The sequence below is a fragment of the Salarias fasciatus genome, chromosome 6 (assembly GCF_902148845.1).
Source record: "Salarias fasciatus chromosome 6, fSalaFa1.1, whole genome shotgun sequence".
Taxonomy (NCBI): Eukaryota; Metazoa; Chordata; class Actinopteri; order Blenniiformes; family Blenniidae; genus Salarias; species Salarias fasciatus.
Window position 1 is genome coordinate 11,890,955 of NC_043750.1, and position 11,520 is coordinate 11,902,474.

At 40.4% G+C, this 11,520-nt stretch overlaps 1 protein-coding gene across 1 annotated transcript; it reads right to left on the reverse strand.

Moving 5' to 3' along the window:
• Nucleotides 1-1,367: 1,367 nt before the first annotated feature.
• Nucleotides 1,368-7,607, reverse strand: LOC115390522 (uncharacterized). Its single transcript, XM_030094421.1, has 7 exons — nt 7,481-7,607; nt 6,603-6,725; nt 6,291-6,432; nt 5,928-6,036; nt 2,571-2,685; nt 2,118-2,303; nt 1,368-1,966 (listed from the first exon to the last, which is right to left on the reverse strand). The coding sequence occupies exons 1-7, from the start codon at nt 7,515-7,517 to the stop codon at nt 1,839-1,841; spliced, it is 840 nt and encodes a 279-aa protein (XP_029950281.1). The 5' UTR covers nt 7,518-7,607; the 3' UTR covers nt 1,368-1,838.
• Between the last annotated feature and the right edge of the window lie 3,913 nt (nt 7,608-11,520).

An 11,520-nucleotide genomic window follows, 5' to 3' on the forward strand; every position in this document is an offset into this window, starting at 1 on the left:
GAAAATGTGAACAGTCTTTAAAAAAAATGAGAACATTCCATATTATCACATTTTTTCCCCTATTGCCTACAATAACAATGTTAAACTACTTTGCTTTAAATGCTGTGAGTACATGAATTACTGTTAAAGTAACTGTTTCTGTGATGATAATCACATTTTTGGAGATGCAACTGTATGTGCTGTTATACAGTATGGGCTGTAGTTTATGGTTGATTGAACATTTTCTTAGCAATGCAGTAAAGACTGTAAAATGGACAGAAAGAAAAAAATACTGCGACTTACACAATAAGTAACTGCAATTGGATTAAATAACTCAAACTATCTGTTGGCCTTAAATTAATATCATGACTATCTATATCAGTTTAAGTTATTTGTAAGTGAAAAGTCATTCGTTTTTCATTCTCTAAAATATATTAAAAAAAAAAGACTTCAATTCTAACTCGTGAAAAAACGACATTCATATCAAACAGTTTAATCTGGGGGACTGAGTAAAGTATGTAAAATTCACTTATGTAACAGACAAAACAAGTTTCTGAAAGCTTGAGGTGCTTCATAACTTAATTGCCCATCTGCTTCTTTGTGTTGTTTTTTTTTTTTTTTATCTTGGCAATCCCCAAAGCGGTTCACTTTGAACTGTGCAGACGTCTCATCCTGAAGTTAGTGTCACATGACAAGATGCATTTGTGGACTTTTGGTGTTGATTATGGTCTCCACGCCCTCATTCCCTTTCTTCTGTCTCAAGTAATTGCAGCGTTCTAAAACCTTTATGCAGATCATACCACGTGGAATAAAACACAGGGTGTGTCTTTACACGTCTGTATAAATCAGCTTTGACAGTTGGTCTCAGCAAATGTTGACACTGTCACCAGGTTTGTGTCAGCATATCCGAAAGTGTTCAGAGTCCCTGGCATTTCCCCTCACTTTATGAACTGCAGAGTTTGCAAAGGTAATTTTAAATGTTACCATTTCCTCCCTCTCATGTTGCAGAGATTTCATTTGGCAGCATTCGCCTTCTTTATCCTTTCAGACAATTTAAGAGTCCTAAACTGATGTCACATGCATGTTTTAGAGCTGTGGGGAAAAAAAAACAAACTTGCACTGGAAGAACATGCAAACACACAGAAAGGCCAGTATTAGAGCTCGTGATATTCCTGCTGTGCTAAAAACTGCACCATCATATGGCCTTGGAAGGAAGACCTGAAGAGACACATATTTTCCATGTAGAGACATTTTTAAGATTCAGAACATAAAATATGTGATTTTGATCTTTTTTTTTCCATTTAACACAAATGACATAATTACATTTATTGTGTCTTCTTAACTTCAAAAAGTCTCCAGTGTCTTATGGTGTAGATTTGCTTCTCCATGATCGTATTTCTCAAGGTTCATTCTTGGAGTCACGTGAAGGAATTCTGACAGGTTATCATCTACATTAAACTCAAGTGAAGCGACTCGGATCCGTCACCTTACCAAACAAGACTTCTGTTGCTCAGCTGTTACATCCGACTGGACTGTGGGACTTTATTTACACAGGTGAGCAAAAACCAAAGACATCTGTACACTTTCTTCACTTCCTGCTACTTTTCAGACCAACCAGTGTAGAGCAGTTAGAATATTACTTATCTATTTAACTATATCCAACAAAGGCAATACTTTGCTAATCCAGTCTTGAATATGAAGCCGCTGTTCCTCTCTTTGACTGTTTCGGTTCCAGTTTTCTTGCTTGTCTTCCTCTTTTCAGCGGTCAGCTCTGCCATCGCCAGTGCCTGAAACACTCACACTGTCGAAGATGCCAGTAAAATGAAGGTGGCAGAGTTTTTTTAATTTTTTTTTCTTCGTCAGGCCTTCAGCACCTTCTCTTTCAACAGGTCCAGGATGACCTGCCGCTCTTGGCTCTCGAGCTCGAACCGGCGCTCCCTCTCCTTCCTCTCGATGCCCAGACGCTCTCGCTCCAGAGCGATCTTACCTGAGGAGGGAGGAAGGACAGGAAAGTCAGCAGGACAATGGACACGAGCAACTGATAGATCAGATCGCCAAAAAGTTACTGTGTTCAAAAACCATAAAACTAATCCCTTTTTAATGATTAAATCAAGAATCCCACTTCAGGACACACTTACTCCTCTGAATTTCCAGCTCTTCCCGGCGTAAGGAGAGCTCCTCCTCGCGAATCCGCTGCTCGGCGTCGGCACGTTTCTCCAGGAAGCTGAGAATCTCGGAGTAGGTCTGGCAGCAGCACTGGCACGGCCGCTTGGCTGTGGGAGCTTCTGAGATCGCCACCATTTCCACATGCTCCTCTTTTGGTTCTGTCACGAAATGAGAAATTTACTGAGAAACGCGCATAAAGTGAAGGAAACATTGAGAAATCTTACTTAAGCTTCATCAAAACCTGTATGTCAGTCAGAAAATACACCTGCAGACAGGACGAGGCACGTAAACACGGGTATACCTGCACGACTGAAGCTTCAAACTGATAATGAGAAACAAAAAAAAGTCCAGTTTACTGTTGCCACTGAAACCAAAGTCTTCAAACTGTCGAGAGGCTTTAAAGAAACAGAAAGAGTGTGTTTTACCTGTAGCGGGTATTTGAGTGATCGTGATGTTGTTCTGATGATGTTGGGTGATGTTGGGTTTTTCCTGTTCCTGCAGGCTGAATTCCTCTATGTTTCTATTCGTCTCTTCATCAGTCTAAGAAGGATCAAGACAAGGTCACTTTAATACCAGTAATAAGTGTTCATTATTACAGTTTTAGCAGGAGCAGTCACGATTAAATCACACAAAAAATTAGGGCTGCACGATATTGGAAAAAACTGACATTGCGATTTTTTGGGGGCTTGCAATATATTGCAATATATATTGCGATATTAAAAATAGAAGAATTTTCACCAGATGACCTGAATAGCTGTATTTGGGGAGATGCCCACTTGAGAGAAATACGTGGTGTTTCATACCGCTTGTCGAGCATGCGGATCATTTTTTTAAATCCCTCTTTAATGATCCATGGTGTTCAATGGCACCACGTCTTTCGCTAGGTAAAAAGTTATTACATCCATGATTTGTCGATGCTGTTTGGAGTTCCTATCATATGGTAAATGGACTACACTTGTATAGCGCTTTTTACCCTGCTTGACAGAGCCCAAAGCGGTTCACACTGCAATATCACATCAACCCTTTCACACCATACTCGGTGGTGGTAAGCTACTACTGTAGCCACAGCTGCCCTGCGGCAGGCTGACGGAAACGAGGCTGCCCTCCAACCAACACCAACCATTCACTCTCACAACTTTCATACTAGGCAAGGTGGGTGAAGTGTCTTGCCCAAGGACACAACGCCAGTTTTACGCCTGCAGGAGCAGGGATCGAACCGCCAACCTTCCGGTTATAAGATGACCTGCTCTACTGTTGCCCCATATGGTATTATGCTGGCAAAGGCTTCTGTGATTGTCCTGGAAATACAGGAGCTTGTGATGGCGTTTCAAAGGGTCCAACAGGTTTGACGTATTACCTCGTGTTGAGGCAACCACGATGAGGCACTGTCGGCAGAGAATGCTTTTTTGTTCCGCATCATCTTTTTTTATAGCCGAAATACGTCCAAATTTCACATGTTGACTTTCTTTTGAGGACTAAATCCTTCGTCGCTTCCTCCTGCATGTCGCCTGTGTTCAGAGTGTAGCCTGAGAGTGGCCCCTCCCCTCTCCTCTCTGCTGTGGTGGAGGGAGGGGGGCGGTGAGTGCCAAGCAGGAGGGAGGGAGAGAGAGCGGCTGTGCAGAGCATGGAGTACCTTGCTGCTTTTACGAAGCAAAACAAAAGTTAAAAATAATAATAATAAAAATAATAAAATATTGCACATCCTGCGATGTGACTATTGCACATGTGCACATTGCGATGGCGATGTTCAAACGATATATTGTGCAGGCCTACAAAAAATGTTTTTTTTTTGCATGTTAATGTTGTAAAAATGCTTTAGTAATATCTTCATGAATTTCTAAGTATTTTATAAGTTCCAAAAACAACAGATCAACACACTCTACTGAGTGTGAGGAGATATAGATTAAGAGGCACTGAAGTTTTCAAACGACCGGAATCAAGAACCAAATTGAAAGAAAGATGCATCACAACAAAAGGAATCAATTTATGGAATAAACTTGACAGTGAAATTAAGAGGTCTCAGTCCATTCACATCTTCAAGAAATGTTTAAAAGCACAGTTATTGGGAGGGTACGACTCTGTTTTAAAGAATGGTCAAACTTAGAATGATTGTTTCTTTTGAAAATATTTAATTAAGGCTTTTTTTTTTGTATTTACATTTTGGGAAATGGTTATATTTGATCTGTAATTATTTTGAAATGGTCGTATTTGTATTTTGATTTAGTGAAATGGTTGTATTGAATTTTGCATTTTTTGTGTGTGATATGTTAACAAATCTTGACAAATTGTCATTTATTTTATGTTGATAGGGGCAGACATCATAAGTCTCACTTCTTTCTGTTCCTTTTCATTTCTTTCTTTTAAAAAAAGAATGAAACAAATAAAATCAATCAATCAATCAATCTTGAGGTCTAAAACATTATCTTATCTTTATATCATGGTGCAGATCTATCCATCCATCTGATATACAGCTTCATCCGTTTCAGGCTGTCAGGCACATCCTGCACTGCTGGCCGCTTTCCAGACCCTCCAGAAAAACGCGGGCACAAATTCTTGATTATGCGTACTTAAATCCCTGATTATGCTTGATTATGCAAATAAATATGCAGGGGTTTTAAGCCGTTGATGCGGTAAAATTGCGGAGAGTTGTGAAGTATGCTAATAATATGCAAAAATATGCCAGATATGTAGGTTACACATACACACACACTCTCTCTCTGTCTCACACACACACACACCTCCGTCACATTCATTCTTATATTAGCTCGTTATTTATCTTAAATTGTAACTCACCTCGTTTCTCATTGCCCCCGAAAGGGTTTCTGAGGTTGCTGCCTCGGTTAAGGTGAGTTGTTCAGAGCCGTTTGTCCCCTCAGCCAGCCTCCTGGCGTGCTTCGCGGTGCCGAAGTGTTGCAACACGCTGGACTTTCTCTTGTGATCCAAAACCAAATTGCACGGGGTGCAAAAAAGTTTACCCCCTCCTTCATGTAGTACACCCGGGTACTCCTTAGCCCGGTCTTTGGCTGAAATATTCGATGGCAAATGTGAGGGATTTTGTTTCTTCATTCTTTTCTCCAGCTTTGTTTGAGTGCCTTGAGTCCGTTTGAGCCGAACGCGCGAACTGATGACGTCGGACCGGGTGTCGCATATTTAACGCGGAAATTGTGACATCAAGCGAGACCGCTTATCTTTTTTTTTTCAGGGTAAATGTGAGATTATTCCGGTGATTATGCACCCTTTTGGAAAATATGTGGGCCCCGCATAATGAGCGGCAAAAGGGTGATTTATGCGTGCATTCATGCGATGCATGATCCCGTTTTTCTGGAGGGTCTAATTTTCATGAGACACAACTGACACAGTTAAGCCTCTTTATATGCAGCACTTGGCTCCATGGTCTCTATTACTTCTCTCAGATCCATTCTGTGCATTTTTCTATGTAATATAACTCTGTGCTATCATCTTCAATAGTCCTGTTGCAACAAATAGCTTCTACTTCTATCATGTACAATAAGAAGTCTGTGTTGATGAATGACAAATCTTGGCCTACTTCCTGTGCAACAGAAAATTTTACACCAGAGAGGCACTGAATAAATAAATACTGTACCTGTTTGATTTCTAGGAAATTTTTGAGTTTATCTGTGACTAAATGCCCCCAAGAGGAGAAGAAGGGAACTTTGCAAGTTGGATGAACACTGGACTTTCAATAGTTACTGTGCTTTTCAAAATAAAATAAAAAGCAATAAAACACTATAAAAAAATAAACATGTGTTATGCAGACTCACCTGGTACTTCATAACTTCTCCGCTGGCCAGAAGCCCCTTTTCAGCCTCCAGCTCTAAAACCTCATAGAGCAAATCCTCCTTTTGGGCGTACAGCCTGTCCGTGCCAAACCTGAGCAGAGAAATAAATCAGGTGGTTCCAAAGTGATGATATGTGCTAAATATGCGATAAATACACTTTTATTTTCTTCGTATCTTGTATCATTTGATTATTTTAATGTAATTTTATGTATTTCTTTGCCTTTGTGAAGCACTTTGAATTGCTCCAAGTCACTGCATTTTTATTTAAAATCAATTATTTCCTCATGAAACAATACAGCTGACTCTTCCTCACATCTGCTCTGAGTCTGTGCTGTTTGAACCAACCTGCGCAGGCTGGGGAAGTCTTGCTTCTTGTAGTAGTCCAGCAGCAGCATGGTCCTCTCCCGGCACCGCCTGGCATCCACCTCAAAGTTCTCCTCCTGCAGGGCAGCGGTGATGACCTCTCCGACACGGGCCCAGATCCGCCCTGAATCACATTGATGGGTTCACACACACACACACACACACACACACACACACACACACATCTTTAAACAGTAGGAGTTTGTGACAATTTCAAAGAATAAACCTTTTTGTTGACTTATCCTGCAGAACATAAGCTGCAGGTTGGAGGATCAGTCTGTTTATGAAGCCTACCTGGCTCTTTGGAGGCAAAGGGATTCTGGGAAATAACTTCCTGGAGAAGAATGATGTCGTGTCGCGCGGAAAAACGAACCTGACGCTTTCGTGAAGTTGTTGAAGGGCAGGGAAGGGAATAACCTGAAGTCAAGGGAAAAAAAAACAGGAGACAAGAGCCCAATGAAACAGTGCAGGACAGAATAAACACACCGTGTGTGACATTCACTATGAGTTCAAAGCAAATCAATCAAAATCAATTATGTGCAGCAACTTTGTTTCTAATAAAGTATCTTTTCCCCCAAGAGATTTAGACACAAAGCAAAGAGACATACATATGTGAAAGCAGTATTTTAGCACGTTTTATTATTAATATATTGTGTTTTAAATAAAATCTAAAAATCAAAATAGCTACAGATCAGCACTAAGTATATGCAAACATACCCATAGTAATAATTGGACTATGTAATAAATCATCTGTAAAACAATCAAACAAAATGAAAATGTAAATTTAATTCAATAATTCCTCCAAAATACCTATTAGATTCACCAAAAAATTGATAATTTATGGCATGAGAAGCCTTGAACTGACCCAAGTTCTTTAATTTAAAACCTAAAAAGATGACTGAAGCTGCCTCCTGACACACAGCAGTAATAAACTGATAGTAAAGTAATACTCGAGCAGCTCTCTCTGCTATCCGGCACACACACTGCATTTCACCCATTTTACAGACAAAGCCGGCAGACAGCCTGCAGGCCGGCGGCCGCTGCTCTCCACCCGGAGCCTCACGGCTGCAGCGACCGGAGGAGGAGGAGGAGGAGGAGGAGGAGGAGGAAGCGCGGCCGGACTGGACCAAGTGTCCGCGGCCGGACGTGGAGGTGGCCTTGCTGTATCTCACCATTGTTGATCGGCACCTCCAGCACCACCCGCTCCATGTTTACGTGTGGTGCATCCGGGTAACGTCTGACGCGCCGTACACGTCCTCCCCCCACCAGTACAGGTTCCCCTCCCGACGTGTGGAGGCAACTCCGCGGGGAACCGCAGCGTGGCGGACACCGAGCTGCGCTTACTGCCTGCAGCCGCCAGGTGTCGCCAAAGATCTACTCAACGAGAGACTGAAGGGACACGTCTGCACCATGGGGTGTCAAACATAAGGCCCCGGGGCCAAAGCATGACCTAAAAGTGCAAAATGGACAAAGGAATTTTTTACATAAGTGCTATTGATGATTTATGCACCAGAGATTTTCATGTTTTAAGAGTAGCGGCTGTAGCACAGTAATGATACCCGAGCTGAGAGATCAATAATGCAGCAGTGAACGGCGATTCACTGTTTCATCAGCAGCAAAGCCACACTGCCAGGGTGAAGATGCAAAAGCATGCATGAAGGCTACAAAATGCTGCCAAAAGAGAACTTGATTGCAGGGCAGTCACTCTGCAAAATACTCATCTCAATTTCGGACTTGATGGAGCTGAAATTGAGGATAGACCATGAAATTCCAGTTCCGTCGTCAGAGATCTCGAGGCATCAGATTATGGAAAGAAGCTCATCATGTTAGTAACTTGAAATGGTGATATGGAGAGTTAGAAAAACACTAAGCTCAGATGATTATAGAATGTCTCCCCACAATGTCTAAATGTATAACAACATATGATATAAAATGCTCCACGGTGACTTGAGCCAGGGTTATTATTAGCTTTATCTAATGGTAAAGTTTAGTTAAAAGTTAAGATTTAGCCTCTTAAGCTGAAGAAGAGAGCTGATTCCATGAGAGGAGGCCCGTTGCCCAAAGCGCTGCTTCTCATTCTACTTTTAGAAATTCTGGGAACATAAAGTAATACTCTGAGAACGAAGTGTTCTGCTGTGATATTAGAAATATGATGGTGCCTGGTTGTTAATGGCTTTGTGTGTTTCGAGTATTTTTGGAATCTCGAGAGTGACAATTTTTGGCCTCACACCGAAAAAAAGAAACATCTAATCTGACTAAATACTCAAACTTGAGATGTTTCACTTTGTACGTAATAAATATAAAATGAATGAAGATTTCACAGTTTATAGTCTAAATACAAGAACTTGGATGTGTCCTTCGTGTTCACATTGTTTAGATGCACTCGTCAAATTATATTGTCTGCTTACTGGAAAACAACTTTTTTCAGAATAATATAAAGAATGAAAAACAAAATTCATCCCCAAAACAGCAAGATATGAACAAATATACCTAAAAATTATATTTTTTGCAATTTATGTGATTTATTAACGTGCAGCCAACAGAGTTTGAATAAAAAAAGATGACTAAATTAGAAGGGAAAATGTGTGTACAGTATTCAAAGGTGGATTGACAGTCTTTATTTTTTTCACCATCTATGCAAATGTTTTCATACAACCTTAATTTTAATAGAAGGCAGCACACAAAATGCAAAATATGATTACAATCGATAGGTGCACAATTCAATTCAAGACAAGTGGAGTTTACCATCTCAAACTCCTTTGGGAACAGTTCAGAATTTAGGTGGAAATCCCCTCCCTTGAAAAATCTGTCAGCCTTTTTGTATTTGCTGCACATCTGAACAAATGAAAGAAAGGAACAAGCAAAAACAACATCTCATGACTTACTTATGAAGCAGATGGCACACTTGTAAAAGTCACAGCTGGACTAACTCCTCCAGAGCCATGGAAGCAACATACTCAATGTTTGCGTCTGACTAGACTTCCAAGTAATGGTTTCTGGCCATATACCTGAAATAGTCGTGATGTTTATATTGCAGGACGATGGAGAAAGTCTGAGAAGCACGACTGTAATCAGACGTCCTCCAGATCAGAACCCACCGATGACAGGTCAGTGCAGTGTCAAGGCAGTCGTAACCGACAATAAAGCTCACTCGAACACTGACTTTGACTTTACTGGACTATTTATTCCAGGAAAGACAGAAATCATGATAAACTCAGTCCACTGTGATTGACAGCTATTCTTTATCTCTGAGTGACTGTGTTATTCTTTGCAGGGATAAAGTTCAGAGTCTTGTTGAGTGTGTAAGAAACCCGAGAGTCTGTTGAGTAATAAAGTGAAGGTGTACTGAATGAGAAAACAGAAAGTGAAGCACAAGGCTATGAGGGCAGTCTATGGATAAAAATCAAGCAGGAAGTGCAATAAAATGAGACGATTTTCACACTTGGTGTGTTGTTTAATGCTATTTTGTTTGAAGCACATGTAAAGGAGTTAAAGAATGCTGTTGTTCTAATTCATGCATTCATCACATGACAGAAATATAGTTAAATGCAAATACATCACCCCAGTGCTGGCCTCTCTGCACTGGCGGTTGAAGTCAAATACTTGCCCAATACTTGAACTAAGACTGTTTCCTTCTGCTGAGATGATAAGAGCGGTCAGTTCGATTTGTATGTTGTTGTAACTTGTGAATATTTTAAGTTTTCCTCACTGCAGACAGAGCTTGTTACATCCTATCAGTTTCTCTTCTGCTGTATTTAAGGCGTTTGGTATCGACTGACCACCAGATGTCCCCACATGATTGAAAACACTTGTTTTCTGGACATCTCTTCTAGTGATTGTAAAGTTAAAATGTGTGCTTTCTTCATCTATTATCCTACATTTCTGCCTGCTGCAATTCTATACATTTTATTGATGAAAACTGGTTCCTCTGTCTGTTCATATGATCACCATGTTGTTTTTGACAAAGTTGCTCTTGAGCTCTGAATTCTTGAAGAGCTTTGATAAAGATACAATGTTATTTCTTCTCATTGGTTAATCCACTATTGCTCAGTACACAGTCTAGACTACAACTTAAAAACTTCGGACTGTATGCCTCCAATGTTAGTGGAGGACTGTTGGATTTGAATAAAACTGCATGATGAGGACAAGCTTCGAGCTCATGAAAGTTATTGTCATGCATTCACAAAACAGTATCAAAGAATTCAAAATTCCAAACATTTTCTGCTCAATTGGCATCACTTTGACAGAAAAACAGCTCATTTTTAATCCATTAGTTCTGGATTTTCATTACAATTTTGATATATCCAGCAAGAAACAAGAACTGTGCACTTTTTTTTTTATTCAGTGCGTAGCTTTACAGTTTAACAATATATACATGTGAAAAATTGTTCATTTATTTAAGTTTTGTGGACAGATAACAGTTTTTAAAAATTCTAATTATTCCATTTTTCTCCAATAATGAGTAGATGTGTCTTTGAATGCAACACGTCCCTCTTGGTGAGAGATTCAGAGAACTGATGTGAAATGTGCTGCATGGTTATTTGCAGTCTGTCTGAAACGGTCCTGTAGCGGAGCCAGAGTGGGGGCAAGGGGGCGGTCGCCCCAGGGCCCACAAGGTCATAGGGCCCCGTTTTATGTGATGTGTTCACATTTATTCGTAAATAAATTCTTATAATAAAATGTGCAGTGTGTGCGAGAAGGTATACGCATATGATAGTGGGCTCCAGTTTGCCAATTCTTACTTTACGACTGTCCATGAATGCATCAGAGCTGTAAGCCAGCGCTGATTGGCTGAGCGGCATGAACGAGTTTTTTCTTTTGCTCTTGATCTGAACTCTTTGGAGGGAAGTTAAACAGTATGCTAAACACTATGCTAGCTGCTAGCGGTACTACCCAAAACCTAACATCGGAGCCACTGGTGAGTCAGTGAAACCTTAAAAAATATTATCTTTATCAGAATGCCGTGGTCTTAAACACCTGGTTATTTGAATGTGCCTTGTGTTGCTCTCAACTATAAGAGACCACCGAGTCTATTTTTTTTCTAATATACGTGAATTCCAAAAGATATAGATAGCTGTCTATATCTATCTGAATAGATTGTGTAATTTTAGACCAGCTGTGTTCATTTTATATTTAAGCTGTATCAAAGATGGTCCAGATTTAGCCAGTGAGTTTTTATCTGAATTTTCAGCACCATGGACAGCAGACGCTC

Bases quoted from the DNA above. Each gene is read 5' to 3' on its own strand.
- LOC115390522 (XM_030094421.1), bottom strand. From the start codon at position 7,517: ATGGAGCGGGTGGTGCTGGAGGTGCCGATCAACAATG. The intron at 6,037-6,290 runs GTTGGTTCAAAC...TTCTCTGCTCAG, and splicing joins GACTTCCCCAGCCTGCGCAG to GTTTGGCACGGACAGGCTGT. The intron at 1,967-2,117 runs GTAAGTGTGTCC...CTCCCTCCTCAG, and splicing joins AGAGCTGGAAATTCAGAGGA to GTAAGATCGCTCTGGAGCGA.